Source organism: Malaclemys terrapin, chromosome 11, assembly GCF_027887155.1.
Source record: "Malaclemys terrapin pileata isolate rMalTer1 chromosome 11, rMalTer1.hap1, whole genome shotgun sequence".
NCBI classification, from domain to species: Eukaryota; Metazoa; Chordata; order Testudines; family Emydidae; genus Malaclemys; species Malaclemys terrapin.
In genome coordinates, this window is record NC_071515.1 from 13,891,706 (window position 1) to 13,918,977 (window position 27,272).

Sequence of the window (27,272 nt, forward strand, 5' to 3'; positions counted from 1 at the left end):
GTTGGATTTGGGCTCTGACGTCTCTTTTGAAAATCCCATCTTTAAAACGTCACATGTAGAACTGGGGAAAAAAAATTCAGCTGAAAAAAGCGAGTGAAAAAAATGGCCGATATGACAACACTGAAATGTTTTGCCAAATTGTTTATGTGAAAAACAAAAACCACAAAAATGTCAAAACAAAAACATTCAGAAATTCCATTTCAAAATTTCCTTCATTTTTTTGGACATGTAAAACATTAAAAAGCTCTCAAAATCAATACAAAACGTTTCATTTGGGATCTAACAAAATGTTTTGTTCAACCCTCTTTTTTTTCCCCCCAGAATTGCTAGTGAACCGAAACATCTTTTATTTGTACAGCACTAAATACATAAAATAAATAACTAGACTGAAACAAACAAAATTAAACATACATATCTAATAAAATCTGCTCTTTGTAAGTAAAGTTCAGTTCAGTCGTGAAACTTTAACTCTCAAAACAACAGCAGGCATAATTTGGATTAAATGAGGATCAAAACCTTCTGTATGATGAACACCAATAAAAGCTACAAAAAGGTGAAAAGAACTGTGTCTTACAAAACAGACTAGCACTATTATCAATTCTTTAAAAGTGAAGACTACTGCAATAAATGCTACGAATAACATTTCCTGAAGCACTATATAATGCAGAATTGTTTTATTCATGTGGAAGATTTTCCCCTCACTCAATAACTGTCACCCACTCGCAATTATGATGCTCATGGGACATTGGGTTTGTTTGTGCTTGTGAAATATACATATTTATAAACCACCACAGAACCATGAAAGTTAAAGAGCTTAAAAAGTCAGTAACTGCTTGAAAGAATGAACAAAATCTATAGGATTGTGATTACACTTTATAAAATGGTAACAGCTCATGTTTCCCATTCTGACTGCCTTGTGTTTGGAAAAGGTCAGTCAGGTCTAAGTATTATAACTAGTGCCTTTGAAATTTCCTTTTCCATGATATCCCGAGAGCAGTTACATCAGATCAAGGAAGGAGGAAACATGGTAACAGGCTTAGAAGTGAGTTAATTCAACCACGAAGAAAGTCATTGAGTTAGACTTCATAATTGGGTAATAAACAGCTGCAGATTCCAGAGAATAAAAGAAATATAGAGCTAGTAACAATTTCATTGCATGGTTTTCTGAACCAATTCTAATAGCAGTGCTGGGTTCAAATATATATGTAAGCCAGCACAATGATTACTTAGAACTTTGGGGTCAGGAACTGTCTTATTGTTCTGTGTACAACACCTACCACAATGGGATCCGGTTCCATGACTACAGCAATACAAGCAAATAATAATTCAGTGAACAAATATGAGTCCTTCTTTATCTAGACTCCTAGTTCAAATTTTGGACAGGGCAGGTTAAAAAAAAAGTTCATACTGAACAAGGGGACATTTTTCATTAAAATTTTCACAAAATAGCCGTCCCTTTTCTCAATGAAAAAAATCTAAATTTACTTTTTTTTTTTTTTACTGGCTCTAATATTTTATCCTTTTGGGCCCTGGCCCCAGTTCAGCCAAACTCTTTAGCATGTGGGAAATGTGAGGAGTCTTAAAAGGAAGCATGTGAGTAAGGACTCCAGTTGGCATGCACACGCTTGAAGTTAGTTGAGTGCTAAAGTGCTTTGCTCAACTGGCCCTTTAAGGGGATTTCCAATTACTAACTAGTACTTATTTATTTAGGAAACCGGAGAAGGGAATCATAGTTATACCTAATAGTTTAAAAAAAAAAAGAGCAAACATCTGATGGAGCTACGGGCAGAGTGTTAAATAACTTTAACAGCTGCAAATTCCAGAGCAACCGAAGGACACTGTCTTGGTATCCACTTTGGACCTTTCTCCACCATCCTTCTAGTCTGTTACCTGAGCAGGTGCTGTCCAGACAGAACACAAATCACTTCTGCAGTTTTATTTTAATTCTCTCTTGCAGAAGGTGCTGGATTCCACTGCCCTGCCAGTAGCTACAGGACATAGAACACAACTGAGGGAATCTCTGAAAGGTGGGGGCTAGTCCCTCAGCAGCTATCCATCAGCTCTGATTCTGTCCCCTACAGTTACCGACAACACTGAGGCTATATCTACACTACAAACACTACAGTGGCACGGCTTCAGCCACACTGCTATAGCACTGTAATGAAGACACTTGCTATAGCAAGAGAAGGTGGTATTCTGTTAATGTAGCAACTCCACCCTCTCAAGAGGCAGTAGCTAGGCCTAGCAGGGTCTATAGTATTTCATACTCCTGAGTGATGTAGCTAGGTTGACCCAAGTTTTAGGCATAGATCAGGTTGGATGATCTGTGGAGCTAGCTCTGAAAGAGAAAAGCCAAATTCTGAACTTTCTTACGTTGCATGTTAGGGCCAAAGCTAAGAGAATCTCAGCATTCCTGCTGCACCGATGGCCAAAACAATAGGGAGTTCATACAGAGAAATGCTGTACATCCATTCCATACCATTAATGAGCTCTTCACAAGGCATCAGAGAAAAGGGAAAATGTGTATATGTTTGGAGCATGCACAACACAAATCCACATCATGCAAAATTAGCATAAGAGTTGAGGGCTGATCTCGTTGGCTACTTCCCAAAACCCAGTAGCCGCACATAGCAAGGCTGCATGTGTGTTCTGAATTAGAAAGATGTGTGGAGGTTGAGAATGCTGTTTCCAACCTCTGCTGTGTTTCAGAGAGTCTCACGCAAGCAACGTTTTGTTTCCCAGCACTTGACTCCCCAAAAGAGCAGCTGTACATACTTGCCTTTCAAAATTTTTTAGATATAGTGTAACACAACAAAATGAATATGACTGAACTAAATAATCAGAGATATCACTGACAACTCAGAGTTTTGATGGAAGTCTGGGGAACACATTTTTATCATGATGTGCAAAGGGGTATATCTACAACTCCTTTATAACATCTTGCTGATCATGGAGTACATATCCTACAGTTTTCAAAGTGGTAGCCATGTTAGTCTGTATCAGCAAAAACAATGAGGAGTTAGTCTCTAAGGTGCCACAAGGACTCCTCGTTTTTTTTATGTCCTACAGTGTTAAGTAGGACACCGGAGAGAATGCTATTGACTTGCAATGGACACTGGGTAAAACAGATTTGATGCAGTAAGTAAACATTACTCCACATCTCCCTTCCACTGTATCTGGTCTTCGAGTGGGTGTTGAGAGAACGAGAGCGAAAGCAGACTTCACCCTATTATTTCTCCCACCAGACACAATAGCAGCTCTGTGCTCAGGAGCATGCAGGACGTGTTCCATCTGTGTGCCCCCATACAACAGGAAGGGGTCTTGCTCCCTCTATCCCACTTTCACCCTGAAATTGGCTAAGCACACATGGGGTTGGGGCAGGCTGCGCCATTCAAAGGGACGTGCACTCCTCCTGCTCACAAGGGACCTGAAAGAGAGTTGATATCTTCCCCCACCCAGAGTTTCCCGGGGATGACGAAGCTCAGCACTGCCAACAACATGGAACAGCCCCATATTGGCACAATCTGGTCTCTAGTTTATGAGACCCGTTTTAAATCCAGAAACCCCAGAGTTTAAATATATAATTAACTTGATAAGTCAGAGAATGACAATTTTGAAATGTATACGTTTATTTTAGGAGTTTGGCTGCAGATGGTAGAAAATAACTATCACTCCCTCAAAATGTGTAAAAAAATGTCTTACATGCTATATTCTATCAACTCTGGCATGCCCATAAATGGAGAGAATGACATTTACACATCAAGTGTGGAACAGGCAAAGGGCAAGCACCTCTTCCCTCACATTTAGAAAGCTCAGTTGAAGCACACCATCGCTAAGGTTAGTCACACAAAATTTTACATTTAAGTTCTCTTCATGTTGTTCAGTTACAACAAGAAAATAACGTGCAAGGTTGAGATGCTAGGTCATGCAGCCAAACAAAGACAATTGTACAAAATAATAAAAGACAAACCCATATAGTTCTTGAGATTTAAAATTCACAAAAATGGCTCTAAGTACATTTGGTATCAACTAAAAACAGACACACAAATAGTCTGAGCAGCAGATGTTTCTCACCCAAAGTCAGATAATAATAGACCAAAGATTAAATCAACTCAGCCCAACCCTTTTAAGCATTTGAGTGACTAAATTTTATGTTGCACAAGTACCAATCCTTATAATGGCCAGGCATCTGCAGAAACCAGGCTAAAAACATGGGGTTTGTAGCATGATCTGAAGATCACACAGATCTGTAGAGCAATGACCATTTGTATGACCCTTAAGTAAAATAGAAGAGGACAGAAAAGGAAGACCCAAACAAAGATGTGTTACTTACCAGTAATTGGCATATAGGATGATTGACTGTATAGATCCAACCTTGGGGAAATATGCAGACACCTGGGGCTAGATCCAGTGTCCATTGAAATCAGTGGAAAGACTTCTATTTGCTTCAATGGGCATTAGATTAGGCCCCAAAAGTGCCAAGTCAAAACACTCTAGAAGAGCACTGATTGTTGGGACCATACATGAATGCAGACACACTTGCAAGAGATTAAATAGCAGTAACAACCATGACAGGAGGTAGGTCTGCAAGGAACTAGTTCCTTACAGCAGGAACCATCCTTTTAAAGTATTTGGAAAGCACTTAAAACATAGTGGGTGTTACCTCCAATAAATAAAATAGATAAATAGTAAGTCCCAGATAGCTTTCCTGAATTGGGCATCAGATCTGGCTGCCAAATTCAGAAAATTGTTCTGGAATCTACTATGAGTGTTACATACCTCCTCCGTTTCCTTCAAATATGCAATATAGTCTGAACACCAATGAAGAGCCCATTGCACCAAGCTACCTATCATCCAGGATGTCATAGAGAAGCTAGTAAAGCCACTTTCTAGTTCATCTAGTCAAAGCCAACCTGGTCATGTCAGGATACGGAATGGAAACAGCATTAGTGGCACTGATGGACAATTTCCTGCTATCAATAGCTGGAGGGCCGAGAACCATTCTCTTTCTCCTGAGCCTCTCTGCAACATACCACACAGCTGATCATGAGATACTGTTGTCCTGGCTAAGAGATGCAGCAGCAGTCCAGGGAAATGTACAAAAGAGGTTTGAGATCTAACTGTATGGACACACTCAGAGGACAAGTTTCAGAGTAACAGCCGTGTTAGTCTGTATCCGCAAAAAGAAGAACAGGAGTACTTGTGGCACCTTAGAGACTAACAAATTTATTAGAGCATAAGCTTTCGTGGACTACAGCCCACTTCTTCGGATGCATATAGAATGGAACATATAATGAGGAGATATATATACACACATACAGAGAGCATAAACAGGTGGGAGTTGTCTTACCAACTCTGAGAGGCCAATTAATTAAGAGAAAAAAAAAAAAAAAAAAAAAAAACTTTTGAAGTGATAATCAAGCTAGCCGAATACAGACAGTGTGATAAGAAGTGTGAGAGTACTTACAAGGGGAGATAGTCAACGTTTGTAATGGCTCAGAGGACAATTCAGTTTATAGGGGCATGAAGCTGTCAGCCCTGGAGTAACTACAGCTAGTACAAAGTACAGCAATGGACATCCTCAGCTACATGGGCTACTGCGAGCACATCACACATGTCCTCCTCTCAGTACACTGGCTCCCTATAAGCGATCATCAAATTCAGAAAAAAACTGCCACCAAAATTTCTCCAGTTTACATCTGTGCATAGGTCCACCTCTCAAGGTTTCAATTACATCATGGCCAGAAAAAGCTTTTGTTGACACGCTGCAGAATATGCTACCATCTTTCAGTATGCAGTACAGACTGTCTGAATAAAAGCACATTGCCCACTGAGACATGAGTGAGACCAACATAGAGCAATAAAAAGCATGTGAGCCAATGGCGCTAGAAGGGAATGAAATGAAATATCATTTGCAATGTGAAGTAGTGGGTATGAGGTAAATCAAAGCTTGTGTGTGAATGCGTGGATAGCTGATGAGTTTAATAATTTGTACTGGATATGTAAAGTGATTTTATTTATTTATAAGTGCTCCCCTGCTTGTCACTTTTTGGTATTATCAAATGCTCAAGATTTTTGGGCAATGAACAACTGCTGTGTGAATAGCAGGACAGTGGTTCTTCGAATCACCTAACAAATGAAAGCTTTGTATAATATGAAAGAGAGACAGAGGGAGCACTCATACTACAAAACACTAGCACAGAGGAGGAACCCATTCTCCAGGCCTTCAGGTAACAGCACCCATCCCCTAAACTGGCATATAACAAGAAGCCTATACTCCATTTCCTGGCCTGAAATGTGACAAAGATGAATGAGGACCCCTCCACTGGTACAGAGGTTTACACTATTTGTAACTTAAGATTTAAAGTGGACTCACTGAGGAGTATGGTACTACTGCATGTGAGTAAATATCAGAATCTAGCCCAAAGAAAATATTTCAAAAAATGAAAAGTAAATAAAGGTTACTTATTTGTAACCAGAGTTCTTCAAAATGGTTCATCATATTCACACTTATGGGTACTGTGCTGTCTTGTGATGCCTTATGGTAAAACCTTCTCCCAGCAGTATGCATTAGAGCACTCTCTTGCCACCAGCCCCTCCCCGTTCAGGATTTCTGAACATCCTGAGAGCGAGATTTATATACGGAGTGGAGTTCCTTCAACCGCCTCAGTTCCTTCCACTGCAATGTCAGGGAACAAAAAGCAATTAGACTCTGACAAAGACAGGAAGGTGAGTGGGGAGTAGGACTATGCAGAGCCATCTTGAAGAACTCGAGTTACAAGTAAGTAACCTTCTTTTCCTGTTCAAGTGGCTCTACATATTCCCACTTATGGGATAGACTCATAAACAGTGCTGAAAATAACTTGGAGGCGGAGACAGAGTCCTAACTCAATAGAGACTGAGGCACCACTCTACCAAAGGCAGCATCTGCCCTAGAGGCCAAGTCCAAAGCACAATGCTTACTGAAAATGTGAACAGAATTCCAGGTAACAGCTCTGCAAATCTCCACAGCAGGGACTTGTTTAAGGGAAGCAAGAGAGGTTGCCACAGCACTAGTGAAATATGGACATATTGTCCCTGGGAGAGGAGACTCTGCCAAAGAATAAAACATTCAATAATACATTATTTAATGTACCTAGAAATGGTATGGGAAGAAACTATATTCCATGCAATTTTTAGCATAAAAGCAAAATCAATCTGGATGATTTACAAAACCCTTTTTGTTCTGTGTAATAAGCAACAAGGATTCTTCTTTCATCCAAAGTAAGTAAAGCTGAATGAACCTTATTAGAATGTGGTTTTGAAAAATAAAACCCACCAAATCAATGGACTGATTGACATGAAAATCAGAAACCCACCTTTGGCAAAACCTGGGGTCAAGCTAAAGAACCACTTAGGTTTATGAAAAATGATGAATGGTGGATCAGTCACAAGAGCATTTAGCACACTTACCTTTCTGGCAGATGGCATATCAATAAAAGCCATTTGAATAGATAAACAACACAAGGAACATTCAGCAATAGATTCAAAGGGTGGTTTCATCAGCATGGCTAGAACCAAACTGAGATCCCAAGAGGGACAGGATCTCTCAAATGACTATACATATTAAATAAGCCCTTCATAAACCTCTTAATTGTATTAAGGACAGTGATCTACCAGCAATTAAGGTCTGATGGGCAGAAATGGTTCCCAAATGAACCTTAATGATGAATTAGATAACATCACTTCATATTTTAAAAAGATCAGATTTTCTCTAGAATATAGGGTGTGGATGCTGAAGCAGGAAAGATGCCCTTCCCAGCCATCCAAGTCACAAATCTGGTCCATTTTGATTTGTAATGTTGTCTGGTAGACTGATTCAGATTAGATACAGTCAATCACCCAAGCCATCAGATGGAGGACTTGCAGGTTGGAATGAAGAAACCTCCCTTCTTGTTCAGACAACAGACCTGGTGACAGAGCAAGACACACGAAGACTCTGCCAGACAGTTGGAAGAGACAGTATACCATTGCTGGTGTGGCCAGGCTGGGGCAATGATAATCATCCTCGCCATGTCCTGACGTATCTTCCTTGCCACTTTCTGAATCAATAGAAAGGGGATAAAAATCATACTGCAGGCTCCTTCCCCACTGCAGTAGAAAAGCATCTGACAAAGACTGGATGTCCCTGCTGCCTCTGAAGCAGAAGAGGCAACACTTCTTGTTGCACATTATTGCAAACAGGTCCATGTCTGGTCGACTCCTTCTGGCAAATATGTAGTAAACCAATTAATCCTTCAAGGATCACTCATGTTTCTGAGACATGTCTCTGCTGAGATAGTCTGCAGTCACACTGCTCTCTCCCAGCAAATGTAGGGTCACTGGAAACACATAGTGGAGGATGCACCAATCCCATAACCTTATTGCTTCTGCACAAAGAGGAGGAAAGTGAACACACACACACACCCCTCTTGGTGACATAGTACATTGAAGCAGTATTGTCCATTACTACTTATTCCATCCTTCCATGCATGTGAGAGAAGAATGATCTGAGGGCTACACAGCTGGCTCTCAACTCCAACACACTGATGTGCAGAATCTTTTCCTGATGAGACCAATGTCCTCGAAGCACCCGATGATTCAGATGTGCCCCCCACAAGCACTGTTTGGTGCATCTAAAGTTAACCTCACCAATACTGGCAGAGCATCAAACTGGACACTTCTGAAGACATTTGTTCTCTTAAATTACCACTCCAGTGAAAGTAAGATGTATGGTGACCCACAAGTTCCGGACTTGGACAGTAAACCTGAGACATCCTGTGCTGCATAGGCCTCATTGGGCAAAAGGAGTTACATAGGTAGTGGCCACCATGAGACCAAGGAAAAAAAGATTACTCTTCAAGTCGGACATGCCCCAGCATTGAGAATAAGCTGCTTCAACCTCAGAAACCTGTCCTCCAGCAGAAAGGCTCTTTTTTCCACCGAGTCCAGTGTGGCACCTACGAACACAATTCTGCAAGTTAAACATTGCTTTGATTTGATTGTTGAGAAGCCACAGGTCCAAAATAGATGGATTGTAACTGCAATATGGCTTAACGGGTCTTCAGGCACAGCAACCTTCATTAGCCAATCATCCAAATAAGGATAAACAAAAATACCTTGCCCTCTCAGATGCCACTACCACAGAGAGGCATTTTGTGGAAACTCTGGGCACCTCGTATTGGAAATGGCATCCTGCCAACACTAAATGAACGTATGTGATGAAAGCAACTGTCATTCTGGGGTACAATCCTGACCAGTAAGAGGTTGTCACCGCCTGCCCTGTAACCCTGGATGCCACACAATGCTTTGCTGTTGTAGGTCCTAACCTGGGCCACTCACAAACAGACTACCAGCATGCAAGTCACACCCTGAGTGTCTATGAAGAGCTGCAGCCCTAATCCAGCAGCTCTGACCCAAACAGCCTGTCAGCAAAGCACCAGTCACATTCTGGCTTCCACCAACCTTTGTTACGACTCCAACACACTCCCAATCCCAGATTTTCCCAAAACGTTTGTTCTGCACTGTACAGACCTCTAGAGGACAGTTCAGATATTAAGATCTGTTGCCCCTGTACGGAGTCAATAGTCAACAGTTTGCAACTTTAACTGGAGTTACCAAACAGTTCCATTTAAACACAACACTGGACTGGTTTAGATTAAAAAGATAAAACAAGTTTATTAACAAAAAGAAGATATACTTGAATTCATTTAAAATCCTAAATTAGAAATGGTTACAAGCAAATGCAAGTGAAAACATGCATCTAAAAGTCTAAAATTTAATCTAGCAAATTCTGGTTCGAGGCTTTGTTCAATATGGCCTTTCTCATCCATAGTCTTCCAGAAAGATAGTGACCAACTTTGGTCAGGATCTCTCCAAGAGGTCTAAAGGCATTGGTGTGTTTGTCTTCTTAGGTGAAAAAGACAACATGGGGTTCTTTGCCCCTTTCTTTAATAGTCCAGTGAACCTTTGAAGTGGATTCTTCTGAGGGTTACCCTTCAGAGTAAAGCTCATTCAAGCAGTGAAGAAGGTGACATGGAATCTGATGGTGAAGGAAGCTCCAGGCTTTTTTCTCCTCCACCTGTGTGTTTGCTGAAATCCAAATTGTTCTGTTCCTGCTCTCTTTTCTCCCACTGTCTTTAGTACCCTGTTTACTACTTATATGTAAATTGAGGTAAGTACACATCCCTTTGTTTATAAAAGACATGTTTAACAACTTTTACCTAGGAAAGGCTGTGTGGTTTTGAATATGTGCTAGTATCATACAGGGAAATTCACAACTTCCCAATATTATATGTGTACATACATTTCATCACAATATTATTGACCAGTAAGTTATTATTTTCAAATGATACCTCACAGCATATTTTTTACAAAGATTATTACAATGGTGTGTCGGGTATGGATACGGGGGTGTTTAGTGTCACAGCGACAAACTGAAATGTGAAAATATGCATCCTTTAAATCAAGAGTCACAAACCAAACCATGACCAAAAGGGAAGGGATTTATGGCAGTGAAGAAGATGAATGCTGTAATATCTGCATTAAGAGTTTAAATAAATCGTCTCAATAGTTTAGGGAAATACTTGCTGTCCCCTTCACTCAAATAAAGGAATTAGAAAAACCAAAAAGTTGAAGTTCTTTCCAGACCTTGTTTCCCCTGAAGTAATTTAAAAAAGCACAGCAAGGGATATAAAGCACATAAAAGGACCTTTTTCACAGAGGATGCTACAAAAATTTCACTGAATAGTTACACTAATTTCTTCCTTTTTTCAAAGTGTCAGGGTAAGTACTTCTTTTAGATACAGATATAGGTGTTATTCCAGAAGGTATTATATACCCTCTGTTATTAAAGACCTCCGCAGAAGATCAATATGCTAAAATTAGTTGTTGAGCTCTACAAAACTAGAATTTTTAAAAGCTCTCAAAACATCAAATTCTACCAACCTTACACTGAGTTAGAGGAGACTGCTCTCCTGGTTATATTCTACATAGTGAACTAGATGGCAGAATCAGATCCAAATTAGGTTTCTAGGTCATGATCCCGCCACACTTAATCAGGCAAAGTTGTCCTTACTGACATGTGTAATTTCATTGTCCTCAATAGAACCAAAACGTGAGAATAAGTATTCAAGTGATAAAACTACAAAACTGAATCCTTAGTTTGTAGCTGTCACTAAAACATTTGAAATGCAAGTAAGTAGAACCACTATTTTATGAACTAATCAGGGATTGAGGAGTTCATAAAACTAAACTGAGCTTCTTAAAATTACAGTTGGTATCATGCATAAGTTGCAGTATGATGCATTGCATCACTTTCTTCTGGTCCTTCAAACACTGCAAGGCAATTTTCAATGCCTTGAAAGCATTGGCATGTGAAGGGATGTTGACTTGTTCTTCAATTACATCCCTTTCATTATGTGATTATCTTTTTCCCCACCAGGACAAAAGGTTTGTATAACTTGTTGTTCATAAGACTTGTGTTTGTAAAATTGACATTCCACTGTATTTCAAACTGTGTATTATATATAGATGCCTTCCTCATAGTGTATGTGAACGTTTAACAGAATGTTTTACCTCTAGTCACAGGGATCTCACTGGCACGCCCAGATTCTAAATTTTGTAATGTAGCTTGTAAACCTGTAACCTAAAGAGTAAAAATAAAGAACAGTTATGAGGACATTGCTTTTGTACCCTATAACTACGAGTACAGAAGACAGAACACACATGCATAAATAAGTAGTAAATACCAGGTACAATTACTGATTTATCTAACTCGCTATCGCTGTTTAACTATATAAAGATTTTAAATTACTCAACTGATTCCATTCCTTTTTCAAGAAATAGCTCGAATATAACTCATTTTGAAAATATTTAATCCTACAATGATATAAAATAATCTATCCAGAATTTCTGGTGGGAATTTTGCATATTTATTAAAACAATGCAAATAAAGACAATGTTATGGGCCATATTGTGACATCAACTTTTAATCATAATTTTTCACTGAATTAAAAATTAACCTGATGGCACAATATGGCTCACAGCATTGTCACAATAAAACTGATCACACAATATGGTACTGTACATTAAGGAATGCCGGTCATCCTGGTAGCCTAGTAGGTGGTAAACTGACCTGTCATGTATAAGCTCTTTCATTTTCATTGCATCAGAGGATGATTTTGCAAGATAAATCTTTTATTACGCATTTAAATGATTGATCCCTTCTTCTGGATGTCAATGTATTGGCCGTAACCCTTCTTTTCCTCTAGGATATTTTCCTTCATGTAGACCTTTGTTCTCAACTCATCCCTGTGCTAAAGGGGCAAGATATCATCTATACCAATCTACAGATCAGATGAAACTAAAAGGGCCACAGATAGGCAAAACACAACTTCTCTCTCTCCATTTGGAGGACAAAGGTGTCTGTATCTGGTACCTACCACTTCAGGAAGCAGGAATTTTAAGATCATTCCCAAGTAGAAAAAAATGCACTGTGTAATTCTCTAGGGTCTGAGCTAAATTATTTGGAGGTTAACAATGATCTTAGAAGGCTTAGATCATAGAAGCTTACTGATACTGCATCTCTACAGGTATGTTTTGAAGTTCCTGAAACTATTGGAGATAAATTGACATACCTTTCTTTAAACCTTTTTGACTGACAATATTTGATTATAATTTTGTGGCAGCTAATAACCTTTAAAGATGGTTTCCTGTGCAGTATCCATAAGGATTAATAGAGCCCTGCGTGGATATAAAACTTGTATCCACATCCGATCCACAAACATAGTCCACAGATGTCCGCAGATATAAAGCAGATATCCACAGAATTGCAGGGCTCTAAGGATTAATATATTATTAAAATTATAGTACTTTGATACAGTTTCAGTTCAAGTCATCTGACTAGGTCATAGTTCCCCTGATGTTTCATTCACAAATATGAAAGCTGAAAGAATGATTAAAAAGAAGATTCCAGTACGCCCATTCCTGTTGTTAATTTGTTTAACACAGTCCTTCACCCAAGTAAAGTCCCTGTTCAACTTAAGGTTGGCCTAGTAGAGAGGACAAATTCCAGTCTGTTTTAGTGATTTTGTCTCACTGATACGGAGTTGATTGTAAATACTTCCAGTTTAAACCATTAATAAAACTTTGTCTCTTCAGCTACATAACATCAGCAGGGCACTTGAAGACAGATATGACTTTAATATTCTGTCCGGCGTACGTAAAACTAAAGCATCAAGATTCTTATAGCAACTTCAAAAGAACAAAATATTTGTAAATAGGTCACATGAAACTCAGAAATAATCTAGCCTATTCTTATTTAAACAAAAATTATGAATCAGCTGCCAGTATGTTTCTGCCAGTGTAGCTGACCATGGTTTTTACCTGACCAACTGCTCTGTCTCTCTCCAGGTTGGTTAGCATTTTCTGTCTCAATATAGTCTGGTATTTTTCAGTCAACTGCTTCAGCATTGGCTCATATGATGCATAATGTGCCTTCAGCCTATGAACAATAAAAGCCAAATGTATTTTAAAGGATGACTGAGTTAAATCAGCAATTTCCATCTAAATAACTTTTTCCCATGTACTATAGAGAAGAATAAAATGTAGAAAGGTCAAAACACAGGACACAGCTAATGTTATTTAGCATGCAACCACCCCACTGAAGTGCCAAGGAAAAATATTTATGTATCAGTTATTCAGTAATATGAGCTGTATATCCTGCCACCAAAACCTTTTGAAGTAATCTATCCTGTTTTGTTTTGTGTTCAGCAACTCCCCTAATCTTCAAAATACATTAAATGCATTACATACATTAACCTTTATTAATCATTGCTTCCTTCTTAATCTTTGCTTCCTTCTTGTAGATGGATGTTATTTCATTAGGAGAAAGAAAAATGCAGATAGGATTTGACAACCAGTAGGCTACTAATTTAGAGAAATCAGCTACAATATGAAATTTTGTAGCATTAATTACAGTAGAAACTATATTTGGATCCTTTCATCAAATTAACAAGAAGCTAAGTCACCCATACCAACTCATGAATCAAAGTATGAGAATGCTATATTTTTCAGGAGAAATTGTTTAGCTCAATACACAACAATTAACAACTTCAAGAATATTGTGTTTTGCCAGAATGCTGGCAAAGAGAGACAAAACTGGGATTTTTCTTGCAGTGAGATAGACTGTAAAGTTAAAATGCATATAATGTGAGTCAGCCAAAATCATGAAGGATGTTGAGAGGTACTTAATTAACATCTGCAACTCCCAGGATTTGGCCCAAACCTTGTTTTAAAATTGATCCACTCCAGGAAGAGATTCTAAAGAATTATTACTGTTGATTGGTGATACATCTACAATGCAAAAAAAAAAAAAAAAAAAAAACCAGATCCCTGCAGCAGCCGATCTCAGAGCCCTAGTCAACTGACTTGGGCTCCTGGGACTAGCACTACAAGCCTAAAAATAGCAGTGTAGACATTTCCACTTGGACTGGCCCCTGGACTCTGAAACCCATCTGGGGGGCGGGGGGTGAGTCTCAGAGTCCAGGCTCCAGCCCAAGGGGAAACATTTACTCTGCTATTTTTAGTCCCATAACATGAGCCCAACAAGCCTGAGTCAGTGGACCTGGTCTCTGAGACTTGCTGGCACATTTTTTGCCTTTTTTGGTTTTGCAATGTAGATGTATTGGTCAGTAACCTAACCTTGGACAGCAAGGAATGGGAGGTAATACTAGCTGAGGGAGAGGAGCACAAAATTTCCAGGAGCAGCAGCTATTCTGTAATGATGAAATTATGGAAATTAATATTAAAGAACTCATAGGGAATATTCATATAACAGTTTGAGTTTATTTGCACCTAAAGCAATTAAAATCCCAGGTAGAAAGCTCAAGTTTCAGAAGACTATTAACAAGGATAGAAAAACTAATTAATGAAAAGACCACCTCAAAGGGCCTGACTCCCACAGGTACAACAACTTGTTACTGACGGATCTAGAAGATAAGACAACCTTGGTGGAAAAATTGATCTAAAAACCAGATATCACTTTGTAACAATGGGAAAATATCCAGAGGAAAGCCAATAGCTCATCTATTTGTTTAACCATTAAGGAAAATTACTACAAAAATACTTTACCAATAGTACTTCACTCCATTTAAAATAAGGAAAATATACAAAAAAGCTGCAGAAGATGATGTGGAGGAATTAGGGACCTCTCTCTATATATGGTGGGAATGACCTATGACTGTTTGCACTTAGGGTGGTGCGTAGGGTTCACATAGCTACATGCTGCATCCATACTCACTGCAGTGTGTAGTTACATGCGACAGTGAAAGGCTCCAGTAGTGAGGTACTACCAGAACCTTTCCCTGCTGCCGGAGTCTTTCGCTACAGCAGAGAAAGGCTCCAGCAAGTGGGAGGCAACAGGACACGACATTGCTAAAAATAGCAGTGTAAACATGGCAGGCACACTTTGGGCAAGTAGAGAGCCATATAGGGTATATACCCTAGGGGTCAGGTGGGTAGGGCTCTCTATCACCTAAGCAGTGTCTCACCATCTACATTGCTATTTATACCCATGCTAGCTGGGCATGCAACATCTGTATGCTACAGGCCAGTATAAGTGCAAACATACCTTAAAATGATAGTGTCTGGGAGGAAAATGTTACATAGAATTTTCAAGGTAACTAAAATTTAGACCACCCAGGGACCCTATTCTATTAGGTTACAGCCCAAAGGAGGTTATTGCTTCTGAAACCTATTAAAGCGCAATTATCACTAGCAGCCAGATGCTCATTTTTGGAAAATAACTGATCCCCAGCATTAGAGGCATGGAGGAGTAAAGCATTAGAAATCCTTTGAATGGATAAAGTGACAGACAGCCTTACATCAACATCAAGTAGATTTTATAATACATAGTTACCATTCTTTTAGACTCTGAACAGAATTAATACACAGAAAATGATAAGAGACTGACCAAACACTAATGGGTCTTTTAAAGGTAATAAATACGGGTAATGAATGAAATTAAATGCTTCTATGGAAAGTTCATATATGGTAATAATGATAAAATAAATTTTAAAAAAAATTCTAGGGACAGGACTTCACCCCATGAACTCTATAAACACAGATCACTCCAAAACACTTCACACAGAACTCGATGGGACAAACTTTGTCAGCTGTAGTATAGCACCTGCAAGAAGGTATGCAATGTGATGCTCACACACCTTTTCAACACAAATTCTTTGACAATACTGAAGCTCAACTAAAGTATTTGTTTCCGACTCATATCTTAAAGCTACTTTTAAAAACATCTTCCTGCTTTACCAGATGTATTGGTGTCTGTGGGTTAGAGCACAGGGCTATGAGCCACAAGACCAGTGTGAAATTTCCAAATCTGCCACTGACACATTGTTTGGCCTTGAATTACTCACTTAACCATTCTGTGCCTCAGCTTCTCCATACGAAAAGTGGGGATAATACAGTGACCAAAACGCTCCCTTGTATTCACTCCCTACACACTACTGCAATGATGCTTGTACAAAATATGCCTTGTGAGGTATCATTTGAAAACGAATAACTCACTGGTCAATAATATCATGGTGAAATGTATGTAGCAACATTATATGTAAAGTTATTAACATAATCTGAAATTATGACTGAAATGTGGTTACCAGACAAGTCTGGGGAGTGGATAAACCTGTTTCTTAAAGATAAAAAAACAAGCTGGTGCCTCTAGTCATATGTCAAAGTTGATTGGCAATCACTTGCCAAGTAACCATTTTTTGGCAAAGAAGGGGAGCAGTAATACATTGATCCATATTTTAACAAACAGCAGCTTGGATCCTTTTTCACCATGAGACTCCTAGTCTCCATCCTCACAGCAGGAAGGAATTTTATCTAGGGGTAACCCGCAGGAAAATGCATTTCACAGGGGGACTAGACTATAAAGTGAGGGGCAAGAACACCCCAAAGCTTCTCTCCCTACCTATCTCTCTTTCTTTTTCACCTAAGATGACAAAGGAAGCAGCCATTTGACTTTGGGAGAGATCCTGACCTGCAATTTTGTCAGCCCTATGGCTGAGAGCAGGAGCAGTGCCAGGGTTTTTGCCGCCCTAGGCGGCAGCGCTCCTCCTCTGAGCATTCAGGGGGCCTGGGGTGTTCAGCGGTGGGGGTCCTTCTGCTCCGCATCTTCGGGGCACATCAGCGGCAGGTCCTGGAGCGAGTGAAGGACCTGCCGCCGAATTTCTGCCGAAGACCTGGAGCGGAAGGACCCCCCACCGCCGAATTTCCGTTGAGGGCGGCAAAATGCCGCCCCCCCAAATCCTGCCACCTAGGCGACCGCCTAGGGTCATCTAGTGGAAGCGCCGGCTCTGGCCGAGAGTATGTAGTAAGAATTTTACCTTGAACCAAGTCAGGTTTGTTAAATTTAGTTAATAAGAAAGCATTTTCTCTATATTTCTCTTGTAACCAATTCTGACTTTAATGCCTTATAATTGTACTCACTTAAAAATCTCTCTTTGTAGTTAAATACATGTGTTTTATTCTTTAATCAAAACTAATCCAGTGTTGTGAATTATTTGGGTAACTCCAGTTAAAGTAGCAAATTGTTGTATATTGTTCCCTACAGGGGCAATGGATCTAAAATATCTGAATTGTCCTGGAGAGAGCTGGACAGTACAGAACACATGTTCTGGGGGGGGGGAAATTCAGGACTAGGAGTATTGGGGTCACCCTGCAAGTAGTAGCCAAGGCTGCTGGAAGCCAAAGGGTGGCTAGTGTGCTGCTGACAAGCTAAGAGTTGCTGAACCAAGTTGGAAGCTACAACAGCAAAGCACGGTGAGGTGCCCAAGTTTTCAGGGGTGACACAGCCCCTCACTGATCAGGATTGCACTCCAGACTATCATAAATATCACCTGCCTTTGGGAAACATTTTGAGGTGTTCACATGAAAGATGCTGTTTAAATGCAAAGTACTATTTGCTTTTATATATTTCCAATCCTTCTCCTTCATTCTACCTATCAATGTCATAATGTACATTCTACCTATCAATGTCATAATGTACTTCTTTTTGTTTCTTTTGGACGTTTTTGCTGTACACAAAAAAGAAGTACATTATGACATTCTAAGATTAGCTCAAATCATTGTCAAGAACAAGAACTAATGACATTTAAAAAAAGAAGATTGATTTAGTTGTATCTAACTCAAGTTAAAACAAATAAGTGAGCTTCTTCAACCACCATGAAAAAAGGGAATTGACAGTCAAGGAACGTTACATGCTTTATGTACCAAAAATAGTTTATGTATGTATGTCTCCTTTCTGTGCATCCTAGGAAGTTTCCTCCAATTTCTGAAACACTGGAGACATTTGAATTTTAGAGGCCTAGGTTATCATTTCTCTGCTTTCAAGGCTGGGCAGAACTGCCAATTATCAGAACTGCTTTGGTCTAACAATTTAAAATTCAGCTATGATATTACATTGCCAAGTAACAACTCAAACTCACTTAGTTTTCTGTTAAGTGACAGTAAAAAAAGATCAGTTTGCTTACCTTTTAATATCACTAATGAGCCTGTTTTTTTCCTGGACCACTCGCTTATGGTGCATTCGATGGAAATCACGTTCTTTCTGTATTTTTTGCAGAGCCTCCTTAGCTTTGCTGCATGAAAACACAATGTGAAACTTGTAATTCAATCTCTTGAAGACTGGAACTTGGGAGACGATGATTTAACAAATGGATAATGGAATACAGAATCTTTTAACTCTGTCTACATTGTCCCGTAGTTGAGACTATAGTTGTGTGAATAGCACTGTGTACCAAAGTCCTGTACTGTAACTCCTTGTAGCAGGGTGGTCACTCCGCTCCGGCCCTGAAGGGGTTAAAGCAGCCCTGGAGAGGGCTGCAGCCAAGGGAAAAGGTAGGCTGATGGGAAAGCAGCCACAGCTGTGGCCAGCTTAATCAGGACCCACCTGACCCTCTAGCTTCTTGAGAGAGAAGGACCTGGCTGCCTGGGAGCTGAGAAGGGTACCTGTGGTGGAGCAGTGCTGGGGAAGGGCAGAGGGAGCTGGGGAGCTCCAGCCAGGAAAACCCCCAGGCTGCAGGCCTTGCAAAAAGGGCCAAAAAGCTACTGGGGTGGCAGGGGGGCAGCCCAGAGATAGGCAAAGGCAGCAGGTCCTAACCACCTTGCCAATGATGAGTGGTTTATAGACTACAGTCCACCACAGGGAATGGGGGCTAGAAGATGACTGACAGTAGCCACTGAGGCAAGGTGGGGATAGAGGGTTGGGGGTTCCCCCAGGAGGGGAGACCCAGAGCAAGGGGGTACTGTGGTGGGCAGAACCCCTGGGCAGAGGGAACCGGGGTCTGGGAGGAACACGGGGCCAGTGGCAGGCGAGACACTGGCCTGTAGAGGGCACTCCGGGCTGAAAAGAGGCAATTCCTGAGGCAACCAGCAGGAGGTGCCGCACCAGTCAGTCATCGCTCCGCCACACTCCTCCATGTGGATGCTGCAGATGCAATCTATGAGGTTCCTAGTTCACAGTAACGTAGTCCTGCTTGAAGAGGAATATGTTAAGTAGAAGCCTTTTCGTTTCCCCTTGTGGATCCTGCTGGTGTGGTTACAGTGCAGCACTTTGGTACCCACTGCTACTCACATCCCCGTAGTCTTAATCACGGGGCAGTGTAGACAAGCCCTAAATCACTGATTCAAATCCATCCCAGATTGGTAGTAACTGAAATGAGGAGAAAAAGTTGGTGGTCTCAGTCTACTTTCTACTGAATTGTGTCTGCTCAAAAAAGAACACCATCACAATGCTACTCAGATGAGAAACTGAAGACTCTCATGAAGTCCTTGTTCATGAAAATGATCCTTCCAGGTGGACTGTGGTTCAGAGTGTGGAAAATCCCACTGCATCTGTAGCATTGCCAATTCTATCCCTTTTGGTGGGTACATATGTCAGAAATTTTAGTGTAAGGGCTGTCAGTCTTGCTCTCTTCACAAGCAGTTAACTAAACAGAATTAGAGGTGGGAAAAGCAGGGCCATTTATAGAACTAGGCTGGGATTGTCAAAGGAGCCTAAGGGAGTTAGTCACCCAGTTCCCACTGAATTGCAATGGAATTTGGCACCTAACTCCTGTAAACTCTGAAAAACCCAGCCCTAAACTTTGAATCATCTGTAATATAAAGAGGAACCTTTTAGAAACCACTCATTCTCACACCAACATCTTGCCTTACCTACACACTGTATGCAGCACGTATCATTGTATGAAGTGCTGCACATAATGAAAGAGCAAAAACAACAAAAACAAAAAGGTGTTTTTCTCTGCGGCAAAGGCAAGCAAACTTGTTTGGGCTTTTGGTGCAGTGGGAAGGAAGTCAAGCAAGGGTTCTATTTTTTAAATGATTATCAATTCTGAGGAAGGTTTTACACTTTGACAGTCTGACTTCAGCTGCAAACAGGATATATAATTGTATGCACAGTTTTGAAAGTCAGGACCCTAATCTCTTGTGCCACAAGTAGATTAGATTCCTATTTGTAAAATGAGAACAATAGATTTCCTCACATGGACACTGTAAGGCTAACTTAACTGATGTTTGTAAACCATATAAATATAATCAGACTTAAGGCTCTGGTAAGTATTACTATTATTATTACTACAATGCATATACAACCCAAAGATCTACACATCCAGTTATGATCACAGTTACCCAATACATTCCCACCACATCAGGTGCTAGAAATTTTATAACTCTTTGCAATACATAGTGGTTGGGACCCTCTGTGGTTAAGGGCACATTAAATGTGATTACCATTAGAGATATGCACACACAGTCCATAGCCTCTGTTTAAACAATATGGGAAATGGTTTAAAATATCTACAGCTGCAGGTAAATATAGGCTCATAGGACTGGAAGGTGCCTCTGAAATCAAAGGCCAAAGCCTAAAGAGATTCAAGGCATCTCAGATCACCAAGATTTAATATTCCAACTGGCTTTGAAACTGTGATATATGACTTGACTGAAAAGTAACTAATATACAAAGAAGGTCATATCTTCAGCTGGGGTAAATCAACATTGAAAACAATGGAATTATGCTTCTTTACCCCAGCTGAGATCAAATCCTCCATGTATATGTTAGTTAAATAGATGGATTTAAATCAACAAATAAATCTCAATTAATGTATTCAAATACATTGTTTCAGAGTTAATGTTTTCAACATTTCCTTATTTGTACACTATATAGCTAGAGACAATATTCTTGCTATAGCAAAAGAAGTGTTACAGCAGAAGACAAAGCTACTGCCTTGCCAACCAATCAGAACTTGACTTCAATGGAACTATACTGATTTATACAAGCCTAGAATCTTGTCTGGAAAATACAAGGGACAGAAGAGGAGAATGAAGATTGTTGGGTTTTTTATCTCTACATTTCTACAGTCGCAAAATAAATGTAATTTTAAGTTTGATTTCCATGACTTTCAAATGTTTAATTTTTAGAACTACAACACTTCATTTAAAAAAATATCCTTAAAATTATTGATATGCCTAAATTTCAGTTTAACAAAGTTTTTGCATGGTAATTAATGTTTGTGGAGGTATTGTTGGAGTAGAAGGGGCATTTCTGCACACGTGCCATATTTCTTTTAGTGTTTTCTCTAGTTATTTCAGTAGGCCGATAGAGGCTTTCAGACATTGGACAGCCGATTAAAAATGTATTATTTATTGTGCACAGGAATTGAAACTGATCAAGAATTTCTCTTTAAATGCTGAAAATCCATGGTGAAATGTGTCTGAGTAACAGTTAGGAATCTAGTAAGTGTGTCTACAGTTGCTGTACAATCATTTTAATACTGTATTAAAACAACAACATTACATTTCGTTTTAGACACTAAAGCTCTTCCTATGATGGTTAAACAACATTAAAGCAGGAGGAAATTGGTTTGCAGTCTCTTACACTCGGCCCCCATACTGGTGGTGTCACAAATAATGTCCCTTTTCAGCAAGATGATTGTCAAGAACAGCAAGCTTAGAAACAACAAATTTAATTAGAAGCTATTTTCAAATACATTTCACAGCGATGCATCTCACCATGAAAACTTTCTGTCTGATACATTGAGTATAATGAGTATTATCGTCTAATCAGTCTAATCAGCACTCCCCCAGTATGTTCAGCTGGAAGCATTTAAAAATTAAGCTTAGTATCACCAATGGGGAAAAAAGGGTGAGCATAGAAGTCTTCCAAGTGAAATATATGGTATAGTATGTTTCACCCAGCACTGAGACTTGGGATATACAGGACAGATCCTCAGCTGGTGAGCAGTGTCATAAATCCATTGAAGTCAATTGACCTGACAGTTTATACCAGCTGAAGATCTACCCTGATGAGTCAGAAGTTCGTTATTATACTGTGCAAACGAGGAGCATGCTCTCTTCTACCGAGAAAAATCTGTAGACAATACCATCAAACGGACAAAAATATCAGAGGGCTAACATTTTGCTTTTCTTTCTTTGACTGCAGCTTGTCACTCCTCCCCTACCTACTTAAATGGGAATAGCTGGTTGCCTGGTTCCCACCCAGACACCAGGGAGGCTGCACAGAAGAATAAAGGGATGGTTTTACTCACAGTTCATCTCCTAATAAAGCCCATTAGATATCAGTGCAAATCAACATTGAACACAAATGCAGAAAAGAGTTATCAAAAAAAGACTGCAGTGTAGTTCACTGCTGCATCTCTCCATTATACAGTCTGAATGTAAATTACTGAGGGTATGTCTTCACTACCGGCCGGATCGCAGGTAGTGATCCATCCAGCGAGGATAGGTTTATCGCGTCTAGTTTAGACACGATAAATTGATCCCCGAGCGCTCTCCCGTGAACTCCTGTACTCCAGCTCGGCGAGAGGCGCAGGCAGAGTTGACGGGGGAGCGGCAGCAGTCGACTCACCATAGTGAAGACACCGCAGTAAGTAGATCTAAGTACGCCGATTTCAGCTACGTTATTCACATAGCTGAAGTTGCGTAATTTAGATCGATACCCCCCCCAGTGTAGACCAGGCCTAAGTGTGATTACTGTGTATCTTGTAAAATCAGCTACTGTGGATCCATATGCACAGATACAGTCAATAAATGTATACATATATATTTACACAGATACCTACTAAACAAGACCTAAAAACAATAGAAGTTTTACATTTGAAAGGACTACAGGATCAGGTGTATAATGAGGAATTATTCTTCTCCTTTACATACCAACTTGTTGCAATATGACAATTTGTAGCATTTTGATACATAGCACGATATGGTAATTTTTCACCTATCCCTACATATTACATTTTCATAATACTGTGGAGTATTTTGTTGAGACTACTGGATTTTAAATATTATCAACTAAAGCCAAACAAACTGACACAAAAGAAATTCAGACTCAGCTCTCCAGACAGAGCTGAGAGATACTTGGTAATTTCATTCAGCTTTCATTCAGGGCCTCATCCATAAGTGAGAATGTGCAGAGGCACAGAGAAAATAGAAATGTATTAATTCCATTAAGAGTTTGATTTTATTTTATCTGGAGCATTTGCTGTTTAAAAAAAGAAGGAAGCGGCATGCCATTAACACTAACATACCTGGCAGCCAGTTTATAGTTTTCCAATTCCTTCTTTAATCTTCTGTTCTCCATCTCCAAATGCTGATTGTAGGTGTACATATCTGGGACAAATCCAATATCTTTACGTTCAATTGCACCTTTCTGCATCAGTTCATACCTAGCATAATATAAATGGGTAGATGTTTTACTTTAAGTTCCTTTATCTCCCCCACAGTGTTTTCCATCCCATGTTCACATTTACATTAACTATAATCACTAACACACATAGCTGCCTTGTTGAAAAATTCTTGTTTATACTCAGACTTAGTGATTTTACCACTCATTATATTATGCCCTATTTTTGTCCCCTTCATTTTAGCACTTTTTCATAACATTTAAAACACATTTTATTTGTAGCATACTGCCTTAACCTCAACAGTTGTTCTTTTCCTTCCTTTCTTCTGGTCTATGCTTTCAAAAGAAAGCGTAAAAAAAATATATATTCACCTCAAATTGTACCCCTTTAAAAGTAGCAGTTTCCAAAGATACATGCAGTCCTTTTAGGTCATGTAGTCTCAAACACACGCTTGTTTTTCTGAAGGCCTCTATGACTCAAACAAAGCTATGGAACATGTGGATGAATGACCCTATCAATTGTCCCAAGCATAGAACTCAGTTTACCTGGAAAAATGTCCCCTTCTCCTTCATTTTACTAATAGCACTCTTTCGTATCAGTATTACATTTTTCTCCTGGATTATTTTGGAATCAGCTAATCACAAACACATTTCCCATTGCCCAATGTGATATTTATACATTTTTTTTTATTAACAGGCCAAATCTTGAGCCTACGAGCTTCTGTGATGTAGAACTCTATAGCCTGTTCTGTGTGCCACAATTGCAGACCAAGCCATACTTTAGGCAGTGAACAGTGATTCTTGGGTAGCCATGGGGGGAGGGATAGCTCAGTGGTTTAAGCATTGGCTGGCTAAACCCAGAGTTGTGAGTTCAATCCTTGAGGGGGCCATTTAGAGAACTACGGTGAAAATCAGTCTGGGGATTGGTCCTGCTTTGAGCAAGGGGTTGGACTAGATGTACTCCTGAGGTCCCTTTCAACCCTGATATTCTATGATTCTATGTACATTTGCATAGTACTCATGCAGCCTCTCAGTCATTCTTGCAACAGTGTCTGTGACTTTACCCAATCTAAGTCAAAAACTCTTTAGAGCAATTCAACCCATGGGGATGATGATATTGGAAATGCAGAACCACCCAGCAGAAGGGCAAGTTCCACTTTGGCTCGCTGACACTACGAAAAGATAGATTATGCTATCCACGAGAGCAGCATCTCCTAAGTGACTGCTTCTGTCAGAGTTCTACTTGAGCTAGGAGTGAATATGAACCTCAAGATTTACCAAGACATTTAAAAAACACATCCACACACAAACTCAAGATCCTATGGGCTCCTGTTAACTCAAGGTGCCTCTGTACCAGAAGAGGTAAAGAAGTTTCCCAGGTTCCACAGCCACAGCGACTCCTCCCTAGTGCACAGAGGTATAGTACATTGCTTTCTTGGCTCTGATTGGGTAATCTGGCTCCACTCTCAGGGACAGTGGAGCAGATCCTCAGCTGGTGTAAATGGCCATAGTTCTTTTGAGGTCAGTGAAACTATGCTCCAATGAGCTGTGCCAATTTACAACAGCTCAGCATCAGCTCAATGGAGCTGTAGCAATTTACACCAGTTGAGGATCTATCCTACAATCCTTGGGTCCATCAAACCTGATTGCCATAGAAAGATGTGTTGCGGCTGAACTTGCTAGAGGAAATCATATCAGCATGTTTTGCCTTCCCAAAATGCAAATATAGTGAATTTGCACAAATTTTGTATGCAATTATTATGCATGGCAACAAGCAGCAGAAATTAAAACTAGGAAGGATATATTGTACACTAGCTCCTGAACTGGACTCAAACAGCAGGCTTCAAATGAATAATTATAACGGTTTTCAGATCAATAAAACACATTGGAGAAAGCTAGAAGTTCTGTAGACCATCCTACAGAGGGTGTAAACCATTTAGATCAGCTATCTCAGCGACTGAAAAAAATATGTATGTTTACTACCATTGGAAGGTTTCAAAGGATGAAGGTGAATGTTAGAAATTATTTTTTCCATGTGTATGTGCTCTGCCAAGGTCAATTGCTTATATGGGACTTCTGGGTTACCCATGGTTTCTCATAGGAGTAGGCACTGCCATTCATAGCTAGGAATGAGACTGTCACTCATGCATCTTTTTACCATCAGAAAAGTGATGGGATTTGTGTTATCCTTGAAAATATTCAATAGTATTTAACCAAAGCTAAATTAACACTAGCATCACTTTTAGTTTTCATATCCAAAATAAGCTTTTGATATTAAATAGGCTAACCACACTACCCAAGGTATCCTACAAAGGAACTATGACCTTATCATGTCATTGTTTTTTTAAGTAAAGCTCACATAAAAGTCAAGGGCTCTTTTTGCCAAAAGCAATCTCAGCCCATGTATGGCTTTGTCATTTGATGCTAATAAAACATTGGATAATCTAGCTTGGTAATACTTGCATTTTATATTGTGAAAACCATGTTTCAGGAATAACTTTAAGATGGCACCAAACAGCTTATTTTAACTCTAAAACCTCCATTTTGTCCTGGTCTTATAAGTTTTTTTTAAGTTTGCTCTGCAACACAAGGCAATGCTTTCCCTTTTCCTCATTATTTTTTCATTTAGCACTAGAAATCTTGGCAGTTACCACACAGAGTAACTTTCTAATCCAGCAGGGGGGAGTCACAGTACAAAGGAAAGATAATGTTTAATATGAACCTCTCTCTCTTCCTTCAGTTAATAAGCAGTGTAATATCAGATTACTGCATGAACTGGTCTTTTTCCTCTATGCGCTTTCTATCTAGTTGTATTAACTTTTCATTCTCATGGCCCGTGGAAGACCTGAAATATTTAGGAATCACTCTAAGAAACCCAAATTAGTTAGAGTTAATATATCCCTGCTCTTTGGTAAGGCTGAAAATGAATCTTAGAGCTCCCTTTTTCAGTATGGGGTAGAGGAAGAGAACAATTAAAATTAGTCTCATTATCTTGGTTGCATCTAAATTATCTAGGACACTATTATATATTCTCAACATGCTCTAACAAGAGTGATATTTTCCAACATATCTAAGTGACTTAATAGAATTTGGGTTCTTAAGACATTTACATGCTATTGAAAATTCCCAGCCAAAAATCAATCAGGGCCATACTGTACTTTCCTTTTTAATCAGAACTCTCATTTGATTTCAATGGAACATTATGTCCATTTTACACAAAGGAAGAATGATGCATACAGAGATTATGGTCTAATTACCTCATTTTCAAGGGGTGCCACTACTGGAGTCATGGCTGATCAGTGCATCTGAAAAATTCAGGCCCTGAATGCCTCAGGATGGGCACCCAAAATTAATGGTAGCTTTTGAAATTGTAGATGTAAGTCACAAAGGAAATGTCTGGCAAAATCAGGAATTAATACCAGATCTCCTGACCCCAATCCACCACCTTAGACAGAAGTCCATTATTTGTGTTTCACAATTTCATGTTTCATAATCAAACAAACTCAAAATCTCAAATGAAACTAAGCTGCACACCACCAAA

The 27,272-nt window shown here is 39.6% G+C and overlaps 1 protein-coding gene across 1 annotated transcript in view; it reads right to left on the reverse strand.

Annotated features, from left to right (window-relative positions):
- SPAG16 (sperm associated antigen 16) overlaps positions 1 to 27,272 on the reverse strand; it is a 774,791-nt gene that overhangs the window by 721,577 nt on the left and 25,942 nt on the right. Inside the window, exons 5-8 of the mRNA XM_054044528.1 lie at positions 23,637 to 23,774; positions 18,564 to 18,671; positions 13,405 to 13,522; positions 11,596 to 11,665 (exon numbers count right to left, since the gene is read on the reverse strand). Coding sequence (XP_053900503.1) covers positions 11,596 to 11,665; positions 13,405 to 13,522; positions 18,564 to 18,671; positions 23,637 to 23,774 — 434 coding nt within the window. The remainder of the gene's footprint in view (positions 1 to 11,595; positions 11,666 to 13,404; positions 13,523 to 18,563; positions 18,672 to 23,636; positions 23,775 to 27,272) is intronic.